This window comes from Struthio camelus, chromosome 13 (genome assembly GCF_040807025.1).
Source record: "Struthio camelus isolate bStrCam1 chromosome 13, bStrCam1.hap1, whole genome shotgun sequence".
Taxonomy (NCBI): Eukaryota; Metazoa; Chordata; class Aves; order Struthioniformes; family Struthionidae; genus Struthio; species Struthio camelus.
The window spans coordinates 9,643,173-9,669,164 of record NC_090954.1 but is presented as its reverse complement, the minus strand read 5'-3'; the positions used below and the strand labels follow the sequence as shown (position 1 = coordinate 9,669,164).

The 25,992-nt window shown below is 47.6% G+C and overlaps 1 protein-coding gene across 1 annotated transcript; it reads right to left on the bottom strand.

Moving 5' to 3' along the window:
• Nucleotides 1-838: 838 nt before the first annotated feature.
• On the bottom strand, nt 839-25,977 carry BRD8 (bromodomain containing 8). The gene is made up of 28 exons (XM_068959826.1): nt 25,891-25,977; nt 25,411-25,507; nt 24,703-24,772; nt 23,614-23,663; nt 22,338-22,460; nt 22,103-22,183; nt 21,571-21,635; nt 20,853-20,989; nt 20,205-20,420; nt 18,751-18,895; nt 17,325-17,534; nt 16,602-16,882; nt 15,632-16,087; nt 15,178-15,271; nt 14,916-14,962; nt 14,321-14,535; nt 13,914-14,006; nt 13,623-13,691; nt 12,730-12,907; nt 11,910-12,014; nt 11,002-11,046; nt 5,207-5,491; nt 4,600-4,806; nt 3,197-3,342; nt 2,549-2,635; nt 2,048-2,116; nt 1,088-1,318; nt 839-957 (listed from the first exon to the last, which is right to left on the bottom strand). The coding sequence occupies exons 1-28, from the start codon at nt 25,907-25,909 to the stop codon at nt 945-947; spliced, it is 3,834 nt and encodes a 1,277-aa protein (XP_068815927.1). The 5' UTR covers nt 25,910-25,977; the 3' UTR covers nt 839-944.
• Between the last annotated feature and the right edge of the window lie 15 nt (nt 25,978-25,992).

Sequence of the window (25,992 nt, the reverse complement as noted above, 5' to 3'; positions counted from 1 at the left end):
CCCGGGTTCCCCCCCGCTGCCCGCCATCCCTTGCCCGCCATCCCTTGCCCTGGGGATCCCCCCGCCCGCCTCTCCCCGGGGTCCCCCCTGCAGCCCGCCATCCCTTGCCCTGGGGATCTCCCCGCCCACCTCTCCCCGGGGTCCCCCCCCCGGCCCGCCATCCCTTGCCCTGGGGATCCCCCCGCCCGCCTCTCCCCAGGGTCCCCCCTGCAGCCCGGCATCCCTTGCCCTGGGGATCTCCCCGCCCACCTCTCCCCGGGGTCCCCCCCCCGGCCCGCCATCCCTTGCCCTGGGGATCCCCCCGCCCGCCTCTCCCCAGGGTCCCCCCTGCAGCCCGGCATCCCTTGCCCTGGGGATCCCCCTGCCCGCCTCTCCCCGGGGTCCCCCCCGTGGCCCGGCATCCCTTGCCCTAGGGATCCCCCAGCCCGCGTCTCCCCGGCGTCCGCCCTGCAGCCGGGGCTCCTCTACCAGGGGCGCCCCTGTCCGCCCTCCCCTAGAGCTGGGGTGTGGGGGTCCCTCTCCCCACCATGCACAGCACGGGGGTCAAACACAGGCTGGAGCAAAGTTTACTTTACAACATCTGCCTTTACTGGCAAACAACCGCGGCCTCCCAGACGCTGGGATGATGAAGGGCAGGGATGTCACAGGTCTGTGACCAGTCCTCCCCCAGTTGAGGCAGAACAGGAATGTTCAACGCTAAATCTACACCCGAACTTGAACACAGCAGTGCTGTAAACGTACAGTGAAGGCACCTAAATAGCAGAGCTCTTCTGCAGCACCAAAGTTGTATCAGTGAGACATTTTGATAGGGGTGGGCCCAGATTCACCTCAGCTGATAATGAAGATTATTTTCCCCCTTTTTACTCATTGCAGGGATGTGCTGCTTTTCCCACCAAGGACGAAGGTTTCTCTTCCAGCTCACCTCCTAGCAACTGCTTTGTTCTTTATCCCATCAACCTGTCAAGCACCACAAAGGGGTAACTAGGTCTGCCAAAGGCTGCTCTGCCACCAGCCGATCTCAGCCAGGGACAGAGCTAGGGAGACAACGCTGCTCCGAAAGAAACAGGCCTCAGACGTGGTTTGTTACCTTCTCCCCCAGCCCAGCCTGTCCCCAGAGCACAGGAGGGCTTCACCCAGCATTTGCAGCTGCTCCAAGACCTCTTGCTGCATTTCCACAGCCATGCGGTGTACGTGGTGGGTCACGCTGTTGTACATCACTGCGTTCTGGAACATGAGCATGAGGTCACGCTGGAACTGGGCACTGGTTTGAATGTGGCCCTTCGACAAGTTTCTCTTTATGCTGGTTAAATCCATGGGTCTACAAAAAACAAGCCAGAGCCAGGCATTCTTCAGGCTCTAAATGAACTTGCTTATTTTTTTTTCAGCGCGCAGCTATATTCAATCAATTTTATTGCTCATGACAGAGGGGGAGAGTGAGAAATGTTTGTCTTCTAAGTCAGACAAAAATAAGTTTAGCCAATGCGACACTTGCCATCCAATCAACTTCGCAAGCCACTAGCAATTACATCTGAAAAAAGTTTGATGTTGAGCTCCAGAGAATGCAAGCAGAGCGAGTCTAGTAATTAGTCTTTGTGAAGTGAGCCCAGGTCTTAGTGGAGAAAGAAAAGGAAGATACTAAAATAGGTATCTATTAAAACCCCCTAAAATCGAATGGTGCCACTACCAAAAATAGCAGTGCTGGCAAGTGGAACATGATGGAGAATAAATATGACTTCTCTTATTTTGACAGAAAAAGAAAATGAATGGCTGCAGAGAGGACAACTGTGACCAGAATAGAATATGATTCAGCTCTGAAAAATACCCTTAATCTATCTGGGAAATATTCTTACAATCCACTTCTCCACTGAAAGTAAAACATCTGGGCAGAGAGCAATGGGCAAAAGAGGGCTTTGACTGAGGCACCTTTTCCCAGCTACATGGGGAGTAAGAGAGTGTCGGGCTGCAGAGGCAAGTCTCCTACTCAGGCAGGGGCAGAGCTGCAATAGTGACAGAAATCAGCTAGAGAAGACTTATTCCACAAACTCACCTCTTCACCACATCCTTGTAGCCAGGGGCTTGTTTGTCTGACACTGCCTTCAGGAACGGGCCACTGTATCTACAGGGGCAAGCACAACAAATGACCTCTGTATGTCTCCAAGCGGAGGGCTGAAGGCAACATTGCGACATGGACCTATGCTTGCCTCTCCCTGCTAGCCATGAGCCTATTAGCAACACTCAAAACTTCAGTGGCTGGCACAGCCAGGCACAGGAGGAGGCTGAACCTCTTGCTGAACCTGGCTGCAGCAGGAAGCAGCAACTGGGCTCCTGAATGCACAGCAGCTGCCACGTTAACCAGAGGAAGTAAATATGCAGAGTCTTCTCTCCAGCCTTGCAGCACACAGCTGTCCCTGCTGCAACGACAGGGGGAGAGAGGCCAGCCTGCAATGGCAATCCTAAAGGGGAGGAGAGGGCCTAGTGACAGGGGGGTTGGAACTCAGGACAGCATGCACAGGAGCCAGGCCAAGCCCAACCCCTCATCCCCACACACCTGTGACTGGCTATCATCTTCCAGATGGACAGAAGAGTCCTCTTGAAGAGCAAACGTTGCAGGGGGTTATCCCAGCTCAGCTGCACCCTGCAGAGGGAATATACTGTCAGGTCATCACGCTCAAGACAAATGACGGGACATTTCCTTTGCTAGGGCCCAACGCATCCCCTTGGACAAAGCTCACCGATCCTTTGGTGTAGCTACATAAAGCATCATGGGGTGAGATGGTGGAAGCATGTTGCATCAGAATTCAGGACTTACTACCCAAGACACAGGAAGACGGAGGCCAATAGATAGAAACAATAGCCAGGCTGAACAGCTCTAAAGAGCAGGATCAAGCTGTCGGGTTTTTCATTTGGTTTCTCATCCCAAGAAACCACCTTTTTCCTTCAAAAGTCAGCCCAGGTAAGCCCAGTGGCAGAGCCTACATGTGACATGCATACATCTGCCTAAAGGGGGCTACCAGTTTCTCTCACCCCAAAACACTAGCAGTCCCACAGAGATAGCACAAGTTACCTCTTCCCTCCTGTTCTCCTTGGATATCTCACCTTTCTCAAGGTGACTTATGCCATATACTTGCTCTCATGTAGGCCCAAGGAAACAGCTCTGCTCTGCTGCCCCTGCAAGAGGGCAGACTGAACTACTTACAGCTGTGTGGAGGCAGGAGTTGTGGACCCCAGGGGGGAGGCTGCAGAAGTGCTCTCTCTATCATCTTGATGCAGGGGCTGATTGCTCTTCTCTTGCGGACACAGCTCGCCTGCAGCTTGTTCCCCAGATGCCTCTTGAGCCTCGTCCTGAGGAACAGAGAGGAAAAATGAGAGACAGCTGAAATGGCAGCCCATCCCCTGGAATCCTTTATCTAGAAGCCAGCCTGCTGTACATTCCCTAACTGTAGCCAGCCTCGGATAGGAGCTGGCACTTTCTGTCCTATTCTGGAGGATGATGTTTGACCTAAGCTATTCACATCTTCATCATGCTGCCCAGGACTTTAGTAACACCTGGGTCTGATCTCTCAGATCATAACCACCTCTAGCTAGTTCAAAGGACTGTGGTGCTGACTGGTCCCCAGTGTTGTGTCAGTCTTCTTGTCTGCAGAGAGTTATGGATGAAGAGGTAAGACTGCCTTGAGACACAGACAAAAGGAACCTCTAGAACCCAACAGGGTTGTTTCCTCACAGACTCCCACACTGACCATGATAGAGAACAGATTCAGCCAGCAAAGAAACTGGTGCTGTTGACGCAGTGATTTACCAGTACAGGGTGAAAGATGCAGGAAGAGAGGATTTTTTTGGAGTCCAGAAGTGGAATTACACTGTACAGGGACACCTGAAAAGTCCTCAACAGGAGACCTGAAGCACGGAGCAGGCTCCTCAGAAAGAAAGCGGACATTGTGCTTTATAGGGCCTTGACTATGGGTCAGACCTCTAGTGAACTGCCAGGAATAACCCTGTCCTGGCTGAACAAGTAGAAATGACTTTCAGGGTTCCCACATTTTCATCTCTTATATCTAAGTTTGCAATGGAACAAACATGTGTGGGCATTGAAAAAATCACACTGTTCTTCTACTGTTGTTATGTTATCTGTCTCAGCAACATCTTGCAGGCTGGTAAGAACCCAGAGCCCCCTGGACAAGGCGCTGCACAAACCCATGCTAGACAATGCCTGCTTCCAAGAGATGACGGTTTCCAGGAGCAGATGGTTCTTGCTATCACATCCACGTGGGCCTGAAACCAGCCAAGCTGTGTGCTGCATAACACAGCAGTTAGAGCAAACCAAGTATTACCAGTTCTTCTGGTAATAAAACACTTCTTTCCACTGCTAAGGAGCTCTTCCTACATCTGGGTGTTTGATCTGTGATAACCTTCCTACTCATAAAGATCCGTATCGATACATTAGAAGCATCCTTCCCTTCTTACGCCTGTCCCTCACTCTGTTTCCTCCTCCCCACTGGATCCTGGGACTTCCCCATCTTTTCTCTAAAACTGTATTCCTGCATAGCCTCTGTCTCTCATCCAGAATCTGAGGCTCTCTTAAGATCACCTCTCCCATACCTCTCTTTCTGGGAAGTGCTCTTTCTCATTTTCTTCTGCCAGGCCCTGCAGCTGACTTTCTTCCACTTCTGAGACTGCTGTCCCCATGGTTTTTTCCGGGCAGCTTACATATTCCTCATCATCCTGCGTCCTAGAGCCACAAAAGTCCCAGTGACTCTGTGCTGAATCTGTGCTGCTAATGCAGAGAGGTTCCATTAAGTGGGTTACCTGCAACACAGAGGTTTATTGCTTCAAACTCTGAAGGCAAAAGGAAGAAAAAATAAGTAGCGCAAATGCTATTTTTGCTTTCACGCACAAACGCTTTCCATTTTTAGGGCTCTTTGCAAAATCTTCTGATGCAGTCCTGTGTCATTATTACGGTGTCAATTCACTGACATCTCAGTACTCTAGGGTGAGCTGTGTTCTGGCAAAGCAGCTGCCCAGCTGTAGTGCCAGCTTCAAATAGGAGCAAAGGCTAGGATTGGAACAGGGAGCAAGTGAACTCAGGCCATTTGCTCCTCCGCGAGGATATTTTAATCCATCAAGATGGTGGAGGCACTGAAAACAGTAGTATCTCAGGAGGGCCTGAGCCATGCAGCCCCCATTACTGTAATCCAAACAGACCTACCTCTGAGAGGAACTGGAGAAGGCTGTCCTGTTCACGCTGCACCTCCACCTTTTGGCAGTCTTCACTGTCATCCTCCCAGAGAGACTCACTGAACTCCTGTTTGCGGTCCTCCTCTTGGCTGCTCTCTTCTAGCTCCCCTACGGCTGTCTCCTTGGTATTCCTCCAGCTCCCCACTTCTAGATCCAAGCTTGAATCCCAGCTGAGAAGAGACTGGAAGTCACTGTTCTTCTCAGACTCGCTGAGAGACTCCGTCTCAGACCCCCAACACACCCAGGCATGACCCATCTGCAAAGAAACATAAAGAGAGACACAGAATTTCTTTGTGCCCTGGTCCAGAACTGCAAACTCCAGTTCATTTCCCAACATCCTCAGAGACCCCAAGCGTGGAGAAAACGCTGTGAGACAGGCAACCTGCTCCTGAGCCCATGCTTCACAGCACACGGCAGGGCTGCAGCTCCACATCACAAACTCATTTCTGAGCAATTGAATCACAGGTTTTACAGTGCCCTTGCTGTGCTCTCCCCGTGCCTGGGGACGGTGGGTTACCGTGCCCAGGGGATGCTGGGCAGGTTTGGAGCACGGGGCTTTGTCTGATGCTGCTTGTTTAAGGTGCTGAAAGCTGCCAGCAGCAAGCACAAACACTGGAGCTCCTGAGCCTGTGGCAGCTGTTGAGAACAATCAATGGCTCCAAGGACAACTCACTGAAATTCCCTTTGCTGCTTGATAAGAACTTTTTAATACTGGAAATAACTTATCGTAAACACTACAGAAACTTTGTCATGATAGATGTGATTTCATTGGATGGTGGTAACCTGTGTACCTGAATTACAACCATGAATAGCCAGACACTGACAGGAGACAGTTCTACACACGTTTTGGAAAATAAAAATCAGCACCTTTTTGAGAAGGGAGAAACCATTTGTTTCATCTTCGTTCATTAGTCTACGCCCAACTCTTTTCCACTGCATGAGCCCACTCTGACCCCTGCTGAGTCTGGGGAACTGGCTGCAGAGTCACAGTAACAACAGTACATGGCTATTAGGAAAAATCTGTATTTTGCCATTGAACTCACCTGCCTGGATGCTGTACCTGTGCAGAACTCTAGGCATTCATTAGCTACGTTTGCATAGTTTTCAGTTAATCATGTGCAACCTAATTTTTCCAGGGTTTTGAAGGATCCTATTTCTCACCGACTTCCTTTCACAGTCTCAGGACTGCTAGCACAGTTGCAAACACAGCCTATGGGGCGTAACTGGGAGAAATTAAGAATCCACTGTGTTTGGGATGAGAAAACTCATTTGCTTATATTACTATATATTAATAACCAGAGCTAGGAGCAGAAAGGCCATACTTCTGAAACCCCTTTCAAAGTTAACTTCAGCAGAAGCAGACGAAATCTAATGGGGCAACAGCTGCTCTCAGCTTCTAGTTAAAGGAGTTGGGCAAACTATGATTTCATCTGAAGAGTAACCATGCCTAAAGCACTTTACGGCACGATTAGCAGAGCTGGATGCACAAGCACAGCCAGCTGCCACAGCTCAGCTAAAGCACAGAAAAGCCTTAGGCTAGGGTAATCCAGTCACTTGGGATCATCTTTCTGCACTTCAGCTGAGAGGGATAAGCATTTTTAAATCAGCAAGCCTAGGTAACTTGGGCATAAGCACTGACTAAGAAGATCTCTGGCCTTACGTTCTGTTTTACTAAGTCTTGGAATACCCAAGATGCTAGAGAATGCAAGAGCAGCAGCAGCGCAGGGTGAGCAGGATGAGTGAAATTATTGCAGAGCACTTAGTTTCCAAACAAAATATAAGGGATAGAGAAATACAGATTTCAACTTTTAATCAAGAACTGCCTGGCAGGCTTTACGTAAGTTGCCAACAAGGAATCATCATCCAATGGGAAAGTTTCAGTTCAGTTTGTGGAGATTAGACACTGTGCAACCAAGAAGCTGTTAGAAGTAAAAAGACTGCCTTTAAAGGGAATTTACATGTCAAAAGAAGGGAAATGATAAAAGCCTGAACTCTAGTAAAGAAAATGCAAAATCCACAATAAAGTAGACAACCCACTCCCCCTCCTAAAAAAAACCTGAAGAACAGTTTGCTAAAGACATAAAAGCAAATAATAATAACAAACCTGATCAAAAAACATCAGAGGCAGAAAGCCTGCCAGATGATCAGCAGGCATGACACACGATCAGTGCCAACATCTCGGGAGAAAACAGGGCCAGTTGGAAAAATCAAATTAATCATCATTATCAGCAGTTGCCACAGAGATCATAAATATCCAACACAGAGGCTTTTTCTTGGGATAGGTCTGAGGGACTGTTTCTAATTAAAATGTCAACAGGGGAGATTTGATGGCAGGAGTAAACCTTAGAACCAGCTGGCATTCACTCAGGAGTCCTAAAAAAGCTCTAATAGGACACGACCAAACCTGCCGCTTAAATTATCCACAGCACAAGACCAGAAAGAGGCAATTGTGATGTCTGTCTTTAAAAAGGTAGTTCTTGAGAGATACAGCACAGTACGTCTGAGCCCTGTACCAAACAGAATAGTAGAAAATACTATGAAGAACGGAACTAGTAGTCAAGAGCATGAGATGACAAATTGGGAAAGGGGCTACGTGGGTCTGTAAATGAAAATCTTTACCTTAGATTTTTTTAATGAAATGATCTTAAACAAGGTCATTAAAGGCTCTTAAGTTGTCATGGGACAAGAGGAAAGGTTCTTTGAAAAAAAAAAAAAGTGGTGAAGAGAAGAAACCAAGGGAGCCATGAACAGCAATCCTTTCCATAATGAAAGCGGGTTACTCGTGTGACTGACGAAGGTCCACCTATGCGCTGCAACTTCAATTATTCAACCCAGACAACCACGACACAAGTGTTACAGAGAAGATGGAGCCAGACTCCTCTCAGTGGTGAACAGTGAAAGGACAGGAGGCTATGATCACAAGCTGCGGCAAAAGAAATTCAGACTGGATATACGGTAAACACTTAAGTCTATGAGGGTGGGTAAGCACCGAAACAAGTTACTTCAAGGGGTTGCGGAATCTCCATCCTCAGAGATTTTCAAAACTTGACTAGAGAAGGGTCCAAGCAACCTGATCTACCTTTGAAGCTCGTGCTGCTTTGAGAAGCAGGTTGGACTAGATGATCTTCAGAGGTCCTTTCCAACTAAATTATTCTATATATTATCAGAAAGCAAAAGAACCCTGTAAATTGTGCCGTGAGCTTAACACACTGTAACCTCTAGAAACTGAGACCAGAAATTTGTGCCCAATTTCCACAGTGAAGGGCAACTCACTAGTAAGCAAATGAAGCAAAGCAGCGGATTCTGCATTTTTAGCATCAAACGTAGAATGACTTTTAGTGGAAATATACCTTAGCCAAACATTGGACTCAGCACAGTGGGCTTGACCAACTAGAATAAAAAACCTGGGAAAACCAAGAGCTCTTACTAAAGAGGTAAAAAACCTTCCTGTCTTAATTGCCATGACTCTGGCTCCTGCAATTTGAGAGTTAGAAAGCTGAGCCCTCTGCACGCTGCACAAAGAAAGTGTAGACCACACCCAGCTGTTGCAAACATCAGGAAGAATCACTATCTTTTTCTTTTCCTGGAAGGCCATGGGGGCAGAAACTATGCAAGTTTTGGCTCACAGGTCATATGAGCGGAAAACAAGTAACTTGAGGATTGCCAGAGGGAATTCAAACTCAGTTAAGCATCCATGCTGCTGAGGAAAAGAACTGTAATCCGCCATAGAGAGAAACAGTTCAAGAGCTCCAGTGTCCAACCAGAGAAGAAGAGCGCTGAAACCAGATACCGGCATGTCTACAGCTTCTGGCATGACAGGCGATTTTCACTTGCTTACCCCTTTCAGTACTCAGGGAAGAACGTAAGGTACGTTCAATACGTCAGCCTCTTAAGTGAGGCTCTGACGAGACTAGTATTTCATTTTTTGTCATTAGATCTCCTGGTGTATTTTGTAAACAACAGCACCACACCCTTACACACTCAAGCAGGCAATCTTTCCCTTGAACCAAGCACCATGCATCATTCTGATAATTGGCTGATGCTCTCTAATGTCAGTGCTTTCTTCCAATAGGGATAACTGGAAGTGAGTTATATTTGCAGATACGCAAGACGGCTATGCACAACTGTACAGGAGCAGGGTTCCTCACTGCAGCGCTGTGATACTCAGTACACTGCACACAGTACAATGGATTTGTTCCCAGACTTTAATATACATATACATTTACACATCACTAGTAAAAATCTGTACACTTCACATTACAGTACATACGAGCCACCAGTTGCTAGCTAACACCAGAACACTGATGAAGCCCAAGACTACTGCCCTAGAACAGGCAGGAGGGCTATTCTTCCCCTCCAGGGAAGTTTCTTTGGGTTACACATTCTGACGAGATATTGCTTTCAGAGGGACGAGCCAAGAAGGTGGAACAGGTCCCAGAAAGGAACACGCAGCTTTTCTTCCTCCTCTGACAGTTGTAACAGCAGCGTCTTGCTTGCACTCCAGCTCTGGATGCCAGGTGCTGGGTCTTTCCGTCTGTCTGCAGCATCATTTCTTCATCTTCATGTCTGCCTCAATGGCACAGCGACGCCCTCTGGTGCCTCCGTCCTAGTCACCAGGCAAACAAAAGGACCAGCATTAGCAGAGAGTTATGAAACCCTAAATCCTATACATTTCCTCCAGCACTCAGCGAGGCAAGGAATTGTACATCTTGTAACAACTTTCCCTGCCTTCCAAATGGGAGAAAGGGAAGCTGTCCTAAGAAGGCCTAGGGAGGCCTGCCTGCAGACCTACCTACAAAATTCACTGTGGATGCAACACAGGTGCTGGGATTTGCAGCATCTCTGTACATTGCTGACAGCCAGGACAGAGAAGGGCAGCAAGGCTCTCACCCAGAGAGATGCTTTTTGGAACCTGCACAGTGCAGGTTTTCTCACAAGTGACACATTCTAGCTTGGCTCTTAAGATGGGAAGACAAAACCGCTGACTAACCTACCTTATCAGCTGCTGATCCCTATGGGAAGTGCTCCTCCAGTTGAGTGACCCTGGCACTAGCTCCCTAGCTTCTCCGCACAGCTGCTCTCCATGAGTAGAAGGCGAGCTGAGAGCTTCCTTTGATCCGCTGCCCTCTCCCTCTGGCTGACATGCTGACTCTCCCGGAGTACTCCTCTGTCTTTAGATATATGCGAGAAAAAAAAAAAACTCTCCATCTTCCTCCCCTCTCTCCTCCCCACGCTCAAAGACTTGGGGTTTCCCAGATGGGAACAGCTTTCCAAACACTTCCAGATCACCAAAGAAACCGAACGAGACATTTCTGCAGAGCATCTTATTTGTTTTCTGGACCACGAATGATAAAGGAGTACACAGCTGATTCCTCACTTTCCCCAGACCCTTTGTACTGTCTTGGGTGTGAGGAAGGGGCAGCTGTATAAGTATGAAAGATGTCAGAACTATAGTGCTGCACTTGGCCTGTCTTCCCACTTACATGGAAAGAAAGCAGGAGAGAAGCTGTGGAAAATAGCGACGGCAGATGACAAAACAAGAACATTTGGAACCAGAAGCAAAGACTGAAGCCCTTCCCACTCACCCACGCTGAGAACAAGGGACTGAGATGTTTCTTCTCTAATGACCATGGTTGAACAGCCACTAAGCTAAAACACATTGCTGCAATGCTAAGGATGCTGTGACAGTGCAGTGATCACCCAGACAAGGAGCAGAGCACACTGCCAGCAGTACCGCAGTGCCTGCTGCAGCCTTTCAATACTTACAAAGAGAGAGAGAAGGAAGGCAGGAGAGCCCATTGGGACACTGTCCTGTTAAAAGGCCAAACAGAAGGACTTATCAGATATCAGATACAGAAACGCACACACCACATAGAAGCAATGCGCCCACACACATCAGCGTAGAGAAACATATGCCCCACTCCCCTTCTCGCATGGCAGCGGTCTTACGCAGCAGGAACATAAAAATAGACAAAAGAGGGATACTGCGAGAGTAAGAATGCTAGGAAAGGGATTTTCCCTCCTCAGCCGTGGCAAGCTCGGGCCTACCAAACAACCTCTTTGCACTGTGCATTCAGTCACACTCCCCACTACAGCTAAGCAGGCAGTCCTTGCTGTCACAATGTTATATGCACCAGCTGAGAGCACCTGAAAATACGTGAATCAAGTCGGGACGTGTCTTTACAAAAGAAAAGAAAAAAAAACGAAACTGATTACTAGTTCAGATCAATGCAGAAGTCAAAGGTTCTCTGGTGTGCTTTAAACAGCAGACCAGACTCCAGGAATTACCCAGCTCTAAAAATCTCTGACTAGGAAGCAAAGCACATGGACAGGCTAGTCTTCCAATTCTCTACACTTTCACCTTGCTGCTGTATCACGCCTCCTCTAACACTCTGCTCTCTTTCCTCCAGTTTTGATCACTTGTTTTTAAAAACGGGAAACAGAACTATTGGGATTACAGAGATAACTCATGAAACCTGCTTTTGGGATAAAGTACAGCTCAAGAGCTGAAATCTAACTGAAGGACACATTTAAAGAAAGACTTCACATGAGGAAGCTGGAGCTATTGCGATCTTAAAAACATCCTACACATCTTTGGTATGGGAGCTTCATGCAGTATCCTGGGATTCTCCCAAAAGTATCAACTGCCCTTCCATAGGGTGCAGCATCCTCACCTTTTCAGAAGCATCTTGTTTGCGAGTGGAGTCTCGCCCACGCAGGCTCTTTGCACTGATCCCTGACTCCGATGTTTGCATGATCAATTGTGTGGCCAGAAATTGCTGCATGAAAACCACACTCTCAGTTAAGATTTTCAGGCAAAACAAGCTCAGTTAGTGCTGGTCAGTTAGTATCACAAACCACAGGGCTGGGAATGATTAGATCAGAGGTAGTTTTCAGTTCCTTGTCTGCTCCTCAGAATAAACTGCTCCATTCACCTCAGAAGCCACAAGTTCTGAAGGACTGTAAAAACCCAGTTCAAACCTTGTCAGCCCCTGCAACAGGTATGTCCAGTTGGGACATACCACTTCAGCGATTTTAAACGGCACACAGTAGGACAATCTCAGGACATAGTTTCACATACGCTTTAAAGGCAGCATAAACTAGCACAGCCACCAAAAGAAGCAATCCTGTCCCCTGTCATCCCCCAATCTTGCTGCTTGTTTCTGTTCCTGAACCACACCACGGTTCTTGCTGGCCTGAGCATGTGTGTACCTCTTGAAGGGAACTAGATTTGAAATTGCTCTGGGCTCAACCTGACAAATGTTTGGCTGTCTCAGTTTTAACTTAGGCTGGTTCTACAGTACAGTTCACCACCACCACCTGATCTAACACAAGGACAAGAAAGATGCAGGGGAAGATGGGACTACTTCATTCAAAGACATTGCGAGTGAAGGTGTGGTCTTACATTCAGAAGTCTTTCCTGTACCTATGAACCAAGGTACATGCTCCTGAACACATGCTCTGCCCTGCACTGGCCTCAGCTCAGTACTTTACCTGGATTTGCTCCAGGACGTCTCGCTGCATCTCCACAGCCATGTGGTACACATCATGGTCAGAGCTGTTGTACATAACTGCATTTTGGAACATCAGCATAATATCACGCTGGAACTCGGCTGTGGTTCGTATCAGCCCATTCTCAATGTTCTTCTTAATGGTAGATAAATCCATTGGCCTATGAAAGAAATGCAGTCAAATCAAATATTTAACTCTTTCCTCTCTCTTTGCAAACAGCCCTAGGTCTGTGACAAGTCTAGTGAGACCATCTACTCAATTTAGCAGCACCAGATGCAAATAGGTCCTCTTCCATACAGGTTGTATTTCTGAATTCCAAGGCCTGAGGTCAGGAGATATGAGTTGTACAGCAACCACGTCATGAACGGTGACAATGCCTTGAGCGAGGCATTCGAGATCCAGGCATCGCTGAAGGAGACACTAGGGAGCTAGAGCTACGCCCACCGAACTGTTCAGGAGCGATTTCTGGAGCTATCAAGGGATTCTGGTAACTCTTCCAGAGGAGGACGTTACTCTTGACAGTAGAATAGCTAATTAAAGAAGATGGGTCTATGGAGGTTCAAAGACTAAATCTTATCCTTGGATAGAAAGGTGGAGAAGCAGACCACAGTCAAACACTACCTTGCTGATAAACAGTGCTCTGTATAAGTCAGTGTACTGAACCCTCTAAAGAGAGTGCTACATAAAGACTTTTGTCTGCTACTGAAGACAGCCTGTTTCTTGGGGAAACCTGTTTCTGACCAAATCGTGCTAGAAAGCAACTTATTTTCAAGTCCTGCAGTCTGAATTGCAGTTGAGAACCAAACCTTTCCTGTTAGAAATTGCTAAATAAATCTGTAAGCATTCTAGCGACAGAATACTGCTGAGCCTCTCACCTTTGCACAATACTGTGGTAGCCTGGTGCTATATCGTCAGTCACAGGTTGTAGGAAGACATTGGCATACCTGCAGAGAAAAGGAGTCCGCTGAGTGTTCTGTTCTTGCTAGTAAAGGAGAGCAATCCTTAAATATTTGTTCCATGCTCTCACACTTTTTTGTCTACTACTAGCAGTATGATTCACCATCTCTCAGTACCAAATCAAATGAGTCTCAGAGACAGACAGGAGAGTGGAGGAATGCCTGGGATTAGTCATTTCTTTCTTCTAGTTCTCAAGACATCAAGCTCACCTGTGATTAGCTGCTGCTCTCCAAACCAGCATGATGGCTTTCTTCCAAATCTTCTGGGCCTGTATGGCTTCCTGGTCCTCACTGCACACAGAGCTGAGAAGAAAAGAATGGGACTTCTTTCAGGGGTCTCCACACTGCCTTGGAGCAGAAACCTCAGGGTTTATTCTGCCTCTGACATACCTACGCTAATCCATGCCAGAGGCAGAAAGAAACAGTGGGACCTGGTACTATGGCGCTGTCTGTATGCTTGCGCTCATGAGTACGGAGAACCTATTGTCAGACAGATTAACAAATTCCCCCTTCAAACCCACTTAGAGTCAGCAAAACAGACACGAGAACCCCATGCTCCCTCCGCAAAACAGCCTGGGAATTGCACTGGTGTGGCCGAGAGCTTCAGCGATACTCACAACTGCGAGGAGGCAGGGCTGCTGGGGATGGAGTCCGCTAGCGTGTGGGACTGTAATGGTGCATTATGGACACTGAAGCCATCATCACTCTCACTCACGGGGGGTTCGTTATCCATCTCTGATAGATATCCCTCACCCTGATCTTCTTCTTTGGGCTCCTCCAAACTGGCAGCCTCACTGGCGCCATCCTCATCATCCTCCTCACCCTGCCCATCCTGAAACACAGACAGTACGTTAAGTCTCCACAGCCCGCTACAGCAGTGACTCAGAGCCTCTAAGGCAGCTACGGTTCCGCTAACAAAGCTGATTTTCTTACTAGAGCTGCAGTAAAGGTGCTTCCACAAAATCCTAGTCACTCTGTGCTGCCCGCTGCTCAACCCCCCTCCCCAAACAAACACAGAAACACATCCACACACAGCTTTATAGGGTCTGAAACAATCTTCCCGTTAGCTCCAACTTCAGGCTGCCCACTCTCTTGTCAGTGTGGCAAGCCGAACAAAAGCTTTGTTTTTCAGCAGATGGGAGCTAGGAAAGCAGCAGCAGTGAGATGTCGTAACTACTGAGCCCAACACGACTGCAACCAATTTAGAATTACCTTCATCTGACTCCTAAACAGGGCTTGGGCCTCTTCCTTCATTGACTCTGAGAAAGAAAGAAAAGCAGCAAGGTTATGATTCTCCAAGGTAGTCCCTCAGCTACTTCAGCTCCTGAACCAATGCCTACTATCCTGCAGTAATTACCACTGTTCCTGCACATATCTTCTTTTCTCCCTCCTCCCCGAAAACTGAACAAGATCACTAACATCTATCCAGCTAACAATGTTGCACGTAAAAGATTTCCTAGCTGAATTAAGTTACCTGACAGCTCAAATTTGTGCTGAACATCAGCCTGTGAGGAGTCTTCACTCACATTTGGGACTTGTGGAGGGGATGAATCATCATCAGGTGGGGTCTGGAGGGAAGAGAAATGCACAAATCTAGATGCTTGTGTCAGCTTACTTCAGTGAAGGTGTGGGCACATCTCGCTCATCCTAACCTAACTTAAGGCAATGAGGTTCACTGAGCACCTTCCCAACAGCAATTCTGCACATGGGCAGGGGGAGATGCATAAAGGCACTGCCTAGAGTGGAGAGCTTTTCCTGCAGATCGACCAGATCAGCAGCATGACCCCCAAAGAAACAATCAGTCACACTTATTGAAGGGTCACCTTCACACCCGGGAGTAGTCATCCTTCCTCTAAACCTCTCTCCTACCTGCCACAACTGCTCCTTTCTCCCCACACCACTTCCAGGCAGCCTCTCTGCTCACATACCTCTGTCTTCACTGTATTGGGCACTGCGTCTTCTCCCTTGGCTGTCTCTATCTCAGTTTCAGAACTCTCTCCTGCTGTCACAGGTGCTCTTTGATCCTCTTCTATCTCTTGACTCCTAAGCTCTGGTGTTTCTGTTGCTCTTGCAGTTGCTGGTGTGGGTTCCTCAGGGCCCAGCTGATTCTGCTCCTGCTCTGCAGGTTCAGTCTTTATTTCTGATCCCAGCTCTCCGATGCCCATTAGGTCTCGAATTCCTTTTGCTTCCGGCTCCTCACACTCCAGTCTTTCCTGCTTCACAGTCACAGACACTTGGGGTATCTGAGCCTGTTTATCATGCTCCTGATGAATTGGGTGTTCCCACGGGCCGGGTAGAGCCTGAGGGTCATCAGTATCTTCGCAGAAAGAAGACAGAGCAGCTTCAACAACTGCTGCATCCAGGACTTCAGGATGGTCATCTACCTTTATTCCCAAAACACACACAACAGTGCAGACCGAGGTCAGTAAGGAGGATTTAAAAATAAATTCAACATGTTATGTTGTAACGAGCCAATTTTGGAAGAACACTCCAGTGTTCTGTGTCTACCCAGCTGCCTTTAGCGGCAGGACTCATATCACCCCTACATACTATGCCTGAGATCTTGCCTCCCTTGGAGCTTTCAGTTTCAGAAATACATAGCTCCTGGAAAGTATGTCAGAAGTGGCACTCATCTGTCTGCCAGATCCATGACCCAAACCCACCCAGTCTGAGGAAGGGATTTCTTTCTGTACCCTGGAGCACCAAGCTAAACGTGGCAGACAGTGGCGTCATAGCGTCAGTCCCTATAGACCTGTGCAAAGAGAGTGAGAACGTGCATTTTAAGATAGTTATTTCTTGCTTGTATAAGCTCACTAAACCGGTGAACAGTAATTTATCTGAATTTATTCTAACTGGATGTGGAACAAAATGCGCTGGCTCTCTACTTTGCCTGGTTACCTTGTCCTCAATGATGGCTATAATGTTTCCAACAGTATCAAAGTCCAGCTCTTCTCCCGTATAGGACACTGCAATATCCATCTTCTCAGCCAAATCCAGGTCTTCTTTCCCATCCATGCAGTGATCTTTGGAAGGCCCTGCCGTGCTGCCGGCCACAGAACCCAGGCATTCTTTTTTGATGGAATCAATGATCATGGATATTTCACTGCTGTCCATGGACACTGTCACCGTATGGGAATCGGACACTGCCTCCATGGAAACACAGGCTTCTGGTTGGCTCACTGAACAAGGATGAGAGCGACAATGACAGACCAATCTGGTGAAGTCATGCCCATGTAAGGGAATACTGCAGTGGGTAAGACCAAGCACCAATCGCAAGTATCCCAAGTCCACCCACAACAGCATTGCATAAAAAACCAAAAGACAAATAAGGGCAACACGTTTGCTTTCCCACTGAGGAGACAAAGCGAGAATCCAGCCCTTCAATCACAATCCAGCAACATACCACTACCACCCCCACCCCCGCCCAGCAAATCCTCTTCAAACCCCATCTCCAAGAGCACCATCTGTTTACTCCAGAACCCAGCCGTAAGCATCCTTTCAGAAATGATGGTGACTCTGAGGTGACAAAAGCCCCAGCTGAGACCCTGCTGGGTGCGGAGCCCAAGGGAAGTTCTGTTTTCCAGCACTGCACGGCCTACGAGTGCGTAGTCCAGAACGCACCTGTCGCTACGCTTTCTGGAGTTGCAGCTGGTGGCACAACGGATGGTGCTGACAGCGTGGGCATCATGACAATGGTTGCCTGGGACACAGGCTCTACAGGGGGTGGCAGGAGCTTAGCTGGAGGTTCGCTGGCAACAGCGGAGAAGGAAGCAAGAGGTGAGGTGAACTGTGCAGGACCAGCTTCTAAAAGCCGGGAAAGCGTAGGAGCACCTAACAGAGAGTAGAAGGGAAAAGCACATGAGCAAGAAGCAGCCACCACTGAGGTCCACAAAGCCGCCAATGGGTTTTTTGCTAGCTGGCGGCTTCCTCTTGGGGCAGGACGCTAAGAAGTACCTAAACATCGTCCCAAAAGCCATATGGAGAGCCTGCACCAAAATGCAAGACTCCTCGGTGTGCGCAATCTGAGACAGAACCGTACAGACTATGGGACACTGTGTTCAACGTAAGAGCTGGAGGGGCTAAGCCACGCATGCAGAGAGATGCCCTTCCAAAGGCTCATCCCAATAAAATTATGGGAAATCTCAAAAACAGTGCTAAGAGAGCCACACAGGGTAAGCCAAGACAAACAGTTATCACAGGAGCCGGAAGGGAGCAGAAGGGATCTCTTTGCAGGTCTTTCCTGGAGACTTCCTCTTAGCTCAAAGGCTGCCACTCATCCTAATCTTAATTTCCAGTCTGAATTTACTTAGCTACCTCAACCCAATTAGCAGAACTTAAGGAACAGACATGGGTAAGGAAAACGAACTTATCCATTTGGAACTACACATGCATGAATGGCATAAATCATCAGTTGCAGACAGCCTGACTGAACCACTGGTTAACATGAGCTGGAAAGAAACTTTGCTTTAGGGATGTTTCTCTAGAAAGGTTCAGCGTAAAGACTCCTGCACTGTCCCTTCCACCCCCCGGTATGGAATTTATCCGAGAGCTCACAGTCCTTTGTAGTCTAATCCTTAACACACCTCTGAGCTAAAGCAGACCTCAGATATGTGAGTCCTTCAGCTTCACAGGGAGCTGCAGTTTGACAAAACGAGACTCAGACACTACACCCAATTTTTCCCAACTCTCTCTCGGCTAAACCTTTCTTTCTACATTGAAATACCTGGTATTAGCCAGTGTCAAAAACTGAAACTAGACTGGATGGTCCAGGGTCAAATCAAGTCTAATTGTTTGAGTCATCTTTCAAGGCACTCTTTTTTCTGTAAAAATTAGAGCCATCTTTAAAAAAAAAAAAGGTGGGAGAAAGGGGTACAGAAATTGCAATTGAACTCATAAAGAAGCCCCCATACCGGCCAGGCTAGATGTCCTCACCTCTAACTAGGATTCCTAAAACAGTCTGTGAAATTATGGCACATACACGGAAAACTGCTAAAGCCTCAGGTGCATATGAAGGCAGAACTGTACAGGAAGAGTCCTAGCGAGTTACCTGAAGCAGCAGGAGATGCAGGGACAGCACCAGGTGCCGACTGCATTTCCCCACTGTGCAGCACTGGAAGGACGCTTCCTACCTCCAGCAGGACTCCTGAGCTGTTCATGTGACCAGAAGCCACTGCCATTTCATTTTCACCAACCTGCCAAAGGAGGACACAACTGAATTTCCTGGAGATATGATCACACCTCTGATTCTCTGCCAGATATGCACCTCCACAAATATGTCCATCATTTGATGTCTCAGCGTTTCTTCTGTGCTTTTTGTCCACTCTAGTCCCTGCCTGAGGCCTCTTATGCAAGTGCACAACACAACAGTTTGAAAATACTTGTTATTCTTCAGCTCAAATACAGTTGCTGTGCAATCCTCCTTTGAAGTCAGGCCAAATACATAATTTGCTCTACCTCAGTTCTTCTATTCAAGGATCTTAACATTCTTTGCAAATACCAAGAGATTTATTCTCTCTACCCCCTCAGATATAAAAGGGAATTCTTTCTTTTTTGAGCTGAGGGAAAATGAAGCACCAAGATGGAAAGTAACTTGATCAAGGTCACGCAATAAACCTATCATAGACCTTGAAGCAGATGCAAAACAGCACTGTCGAAACAAAGAAAACCCAATCAAAGTCTTCCACAGCCAGTCTCTTTTCCTGGCTTCCTCATACCTCACACTGCACCCTGCAAGCATATAACTCATGGAGCATTTAGGCAAGCTCACAAATAGAAAAGACCCCAAACCTGACTACTGGAAAAAAAGCCAACAGCAATACACCTATTCCATTTCACAAGCACTGACACGAGGACCCACATCACGGGCAGGCTGATGGCTGCTACTTTCAGATAGGGCTCTGAGCAATGAAGGGCAACGGTTGCCCTTCTAGTACTTCCAAAGTCACTAACACCAGAAGGGCTAAAACTGCTTGTCATCACAGTGATTTTAATGACTGTCTACAACCTAAATTAGGAGAAGATTGAGCCCACTTCAGTACTGGTCATAAACTTTATTAAAGGACTCCCTATTCCTATGTTAAGACCTGTCTTAAAATGAAAATGCAACTTCCTGCCAAGATGTAAACAAGAATTGTGAGCCCAATGGAGAAAGCACCAAGAACACCTCCATGGGGACTGACCAGGATGATGCCTACTAACATGACCCCCTAGAGAGAATGATTTCCTCCAGCAGCGTCTGCAACTCCAACTCCTTATGACCAAGGGGAGCTAGCCAGTCTGATGTGCTGATTGACCTCTGCAGCCCTGCACCCACAGTACCACTGGGAAATAGTCCCACCTCTGTGGCTCACAGGGGTAATTATATCTCTCAGATTTCACTTCTGTTGGGACTGTCGCAAAAACTTTATGTTTTTAAAAAGCCTTTGCAGCTCCCCCATTTCAGTGGGAGAGTCTGGACCAGATTGCTTGTGTGCTTGCATATATGAGCAGAGAGCTCCATACCAGCCTGGGGCTTGTGGGCAGGAGACTGCCCTTCTTCAGCAGCTCTGAGAGCAGAGGGGAAGGAGGCGGAGTTGCTTTTTGTCCTAGCATCTTTTTCTGGGGTGAATCATCAGTGACTGGGGTCATGGGGGCATCCAGGGGAGCAGAGCCTGGAGGGGTGTCAGGGATTCCAATGAAGGAGGCAACTGGGGTGCTGGGCAATGTCCCTGGAGTGACCTGAGAAAGAGAAAAACCACACTGTTCAAAGCCACACTCCACCACACGGACTAGTCCCACTTGCTCCTTCCCCCAAGAGCACTGATCCAGCACACCGCAGACACCTACTCCATTCACTCACTACACCTACTCCAGGCATGTGCTTTCACCCTTTCCCTGCCCTGTACTGCCATCTCCCAGGCACACAGAAGGCTGCCTGGCCAACCCACTGATGCCCCTACACAGCCTCCGATCCAAGCACCTGCTTATCACAGACATCGAATACGACACATATCTCGAGCAGCACTGTACACCAACCACACTACAGAACTACCGTAGCAAAAAGTCTGTAAAACAAGGCAAGGGCTTCTCCCCAGGCTCCTGTTCCATGACAGATGCAGAGCCCCATGTCCCAAGCTGGTCTTTCCCTCTCACCACGGGAAACATCCTTACCCCAGGGCTGGCCTCATCCACGGCAGGCTGAGACAGATCTCCCAGAGCATAGTCCCCACCCGGGGAGGTTGAACCTGCAGGGGAGCGAACCATTACACCTGTTAATCTTCGTGGCGGATTCTTAACAGCTTGACGAGCTGGAAGAGAAGAGGAAAAAAGGGATATTCCATGACTCCATCTTGAACAGTCCCTGAGAGCTACTTCTGTCTTTGTCCTAAAGGACCCTAAGGAAACAATTTACATTATGGCAACTTCCTGCACCACACTAGGTTCAGTTCTCAAATACTACTACCAATGGATGATGCACTTTAATTTCAAATTTCCCCAGCAGTCAGGTGTTCTCCACCTCCCACCACTGGCACGCTGGGTCACAGAATTGCCCCAAAAACTAAAAAATTGCCCCAAGAACTGTAGAATGGATTAAAAAACCTCTCTTCACTTTATCATCACACAATGATTAAGAGGAAAACTAAAGCCTGACATTCTATTAGAGAGCTTCTTGCTAATACTTCTTCCTCTTACACACCTTCCCTGAAGAACTTGTTCTCTTCTCAGCACATTTGGCGCTGTTACAAATACAGTGCTGGAACAAGAACACAACCTTCGTTTGCTACGCCTAGCGTACAGGAATTCTTCTTGAACAGATCTTAACAAGACTGAAATAATTCCCAAATGTTCTTTCTGTGAGGAAGAGTAAGGAAGCACATTCCCAGCTTACCCTGATAAGCAGCGTCAGTAGCCTTCCTCTTCACTTCTGCCTCCTCCTCCTCCATTTTTTTCTTTCTGCATAAAGAACCAGAGCCTACTGTCACACGGCATCCTGCTGCCCTTTAGTTCTTCTTGCACAATCAGCTTATGGACCCCTGCCCCATAATCTCTAGGCGATAATGAAGTGCCTTTGCGGGCTCAGGCTCAATCCCTCTGAGGAGGGAGGCAGAGTCAGAGGCCAGTTAGAGTATGACACACTTTGCAAAAAGCTTCACTTCCAGCTGACTACTAAAAAAGAGGAAGCAAGCGTGGTGTCGCAAGCCATCACCAAGCTCTTCACTCAGAACTCCAAAACACATTCCCCATAAGCTCGTGCCCCACAGTCCAAATTAAGTCCACCCTTAGAAGCCAAAGCATCTGCCCTGCTATCTGGTATCTCTTAGCCCTAAGTGCATTGAGCAAGAGAACTCTGCCAGGCACAAAGCGTCAGGGGACTACAAACTCAGAGGCAAGTGTAATGAGGAAATAATTAAATAACCCACATCATAATCTCATTGCACAGCTCCTCCAGTCTATTATCCATGTGTCCAGCCTGGATCAGCTCCGCATCCTTCTTGAGTTGCCTGTAATCAGAAAATCTTCTTATTTGATCACTCAACAATAAATCCTAAGCAGCTCTTGTTCCACATATTTTTACCCCGTGCTCCTCCTCACCCACGCCACTTCTTCAAGACACAGCCTTCAGCTGCACCACAGCTTAATGCCTCTACCAAATACCTGTATTTCTCCTGCGTCTCTTTAATCATTTTCTTCAATTCTTCAACTCGTTCTGCAGTCAGTTTCCGCACAATAACATCTTCCACAGTTTCAACAACCTCTCCCTTTTCACCACGCTTTCTCCTGTAGAAAAAGAGAAAAATAAAACAGTTCAGGAATGAACCACAGAAAATCCCAGTTCTCCTTTCATAAATGACTGTTGTCTGTCATTCCTGCCACAAAAATCAACCTCCTCTTTCAATTTCCCTCAAATAACATTGGAAGGCATAATATTGAAACAATCTCTTCTGATAAGTTCCAATCATTAAATGTGTCCAATATTAAAGACTTCTGAAGACCAAAGATGCAAGCCCATTTCAAATTTTCAATCTGCAAATCAAGCCTTCAACTTCAGAGAAGTTTCTTTCTATCTGTGATGAAACATCTACTTTTTCTCAACAACTCTACCAGGCCCTTTGTTTTTATAACACTGCTACTGATGTTCATTCAGCACTATCCTACATAAACACTTCTTTTAAACAACTCGCCTTTAATTTAATTTGATGCCAGGTCCCTACGCAATATGCTTCAACTCAGGATGAGAAGTATCTGACACCATGAAGCTGCAGTGGTAACACTGATAAGAAAACTATCTGAAACCATTGCAAAGTAAAGACAGTCATAACTTTTCACCTCACTTCTACTAGTTTTCTACTTTTTTCTCCTTATTCTGAACTATAATTTTACCTATTTTTGTGTAATTTTATGTATTTTTGTCTAATTTTATGTATACGATCTTCTGATTAGTAAGACGAATATGTAGGGTTTTATTCCAGGCAAATAAACGTTCCTGTTTGCTGCATTACCTCCCCAAACGCATATTGCAACTTGCATAAATGTACCTGCGCCAAGAGACTCCAAATACCTTGCCATGTACTAGCACTGTAATGATAGGAGGGGTATGAGGAAGACACGAACAAGCACACAGTGACCAATTTTAGAATCAGGTACTACTGAAATACTTCAGTCTTTCAAAAGAGCAGACCAGATAAAAATATGGGAAGGATATTCTAAGGAATACCTTAGGCTTGCTTCCCAGCTGCTCTTCCCTTTGAGTCAGTCTTCAACATCTGCCATACCCTAATCACAGTGCCTGCCCAAGCCAGCTATCACAACTGAATTTCTTCATCCCTGTACGCTCCTCCTGGGCAAACTACTATCAAGTGCTTTGCTGTAAGAACTGACAAGTTCCTCCAGAATTGCTAGGGACAGCCCTCGCTTCAGACTTTGTACTCACTTAGGGGTCTCTGTAGTCTCCAAGAGTTCTGAATACTGGGAGGCACAGTGCTAAGAAGAAAGAAAGAAAGTTAGATGACACCCAACAGTCACCATCAGCAAACGATTATCAACAAAGCCTTCAGGGCACCTATTCTTCCTCCTTCAGAGGTCTTTCTGGACATATCTGACAAGGTTCCCACAGGTTCCTCCATAATTACAATTTAATGTACCTCAACATGAGGAAGCATATTCCCTCCCTACTCTAGGACTGCCCAGGCTGACCTTCAAAACAATAATAAAGAGATGTTCCCAACTAACAATTTACAAATCAAAGAAAGCAAGCACGAGGAGGAACTGCAGCTGTTATGCTTCCCTCTGTGAACATGCACCAAAAATCTTTCAATGCAGAAGAAAAGGTAGCGTTATAACAAGGCTAGTTTCATAGTTTAACAGCACTAAGAAAACAGTGAGCAACATAGGAAAAAAAAAAAAGACTCCTCCTTCCTTGATTGTCTTAATCTCTTTCTGGTCCTTATATCACAAAACTCTCTGATGCCTGCCCCAACAGCTGGATGCACCAAAATACAATATAATACAACGGCAATGACAAATTCCAGTGGCTAGGAATTCCACAACTTAATTACGTGCCATGCATGTTTGCTTTGAATCTGCCTCTTGTTAGTTTTATTTAATGTCCCCTAACCCTTGTATTGGATAAGGCAGTGAACAATTAATCCTTATTCATCCTCAGCATGCCATTTCTGATTTTACAAACATCTCTCCTGTATCTCCTGTTAGTCATCCTTCTTGCATATTGAAGGGTTCTAGCTTACTGAGCTGTCCCTTACATGGAAGCTGTTTCATGCCTTTGATCACCCTTCTTGTCTTTTTATGAACCTTTTCCAACTTCTGCTGTAAGCTCAAATTTAACTGCAGAAACAGGAAAAGGTATTTAATCCAACTTAAGCATAAAACTTATTAAAAATATTTTTCTTTTTTCCTTTTTTTTTAACCAAAAAACAAACAAAAACAACAGTCTCCTAAGCAGCTGTCGTGTATATCCAATGGATAACTCATCTTCCGCAAGATGCAAAAGCCGGTATCTTACCTTTTGGGAAAACCAGTCAGGTGGGCGGCCTGGCTCTGCAAAAGGTTTGATAGCTCTGCTGACTGAGACCCTACAGGAGAGAAATCGTGAGCCACTGTCCACCTACTTTTGTACCCTGACCAACATGCAGTGAAATGGTGCTAACCTGTCTCGATATTCACCACTCTGAACAGTCCCCATAACTGCACTGAACTGGTCTAGATAGAGTTGTTATGTTTGGGAATTATTCCAGGACAACTTTAGAACTCAAAAATATTTGCCTACTGCCAAAAATACACCCCCTCCTTTGCTTTGAAAAGCAAGTTTCTAGCTTCTGAGGACACTTTTAAGTTTCCACAACAAAAACTTTACTTTGGTAAAGTCAGGTCACTTCATCCAATTTATAAACATGCTATTCTTTCATTCTTCTAATTAACACACTTCTGTTTTCACAAAGTAGTTAGAAAATAAGAACAAAGATTTTCAAGCTACGTGTCTAATACTTCCACGTTTGTTTTGAACAGAAAGTCCACAGAAAGCAGAATGTTTTAAGACCAGCCAGTGCACAACCAAACGGTGTGGTGAAACGCAACATGCCAACACAACACGAATCCGTGCTTTGCTCTGTGAAGCCTAGCCGCTACGGTGCGGGTACATCCCGCGTGCGGCCAGGCAGCGCCAGGAAGGGCCACCGTCGGGGTCCGCGCTGGGCTCTGCTCAGCCCCTTACCAGTTCTGGTCCCCGCTCCGCATGACGGACGAGGCCAGGCACAGCTTCTCGCGGATGGACCAGGGCTCTGTGGGGCCGGCGCTCAGCAGCTTGTGCTCTGCCGGCAGAAGGGAAAAATCCCCCGATTCGCACCTCCCGTGCGCAGCCCGCCGCGACCCGGGCACCCCCCGGCTCCCGCCTCGCCCCCGGCCCCGCCCCCAGGCTGGCGCTCCACCCCGCCCCCACCAGCCACGGCCCCGCCCAGTCCCGGGCCCCTCGGCCCGCCCCTCCCGGGCCCCACAGCCATAGCCCCGCCCCTTTCGCGAGCCCCTTTGGCCCCGCCTCCTCCCTTCAGAACCGCTCGACCCTACTCGGGTCGTTCCCCGTCCCCGTCCTCGTCCCCGCCCCAGCCTCGCCGCCACGGGCCGCCGCCGCCGCTCCCCCGCCGCCGTACTCCCCCCCTCCCCCGTCCCTGCCTCTCACGGCGAGCCCCACACTCACTGCCCGTGCCCGCCGCCATCTTCCCCGCCTGGCCCCAGGGAGGCAGGGCGGAGCAGCGCGCAAAGCCCGCTGGGAGGCGCGCGCGCCCCCTGCCACCCCCCC

Coding starts and splice junctions, on each gene's coding strand:
- BRD8 (XM_068959826.1), bottom strand. Junction 22,184..22,337: donor GAGACGCAGGAGAAATACAG/GTATTTGGTAGA, acceptor TTCTGATTACAG/GCAACTCAAGAAGGATGCGG. Junction 3,343..4,599: donor AGCACTTCCCAGAAAGAGAG/GTATGGGAGAGG, acceptor TCTGTTCCTCAG/GACGAGGCTCAAGAGGCATC.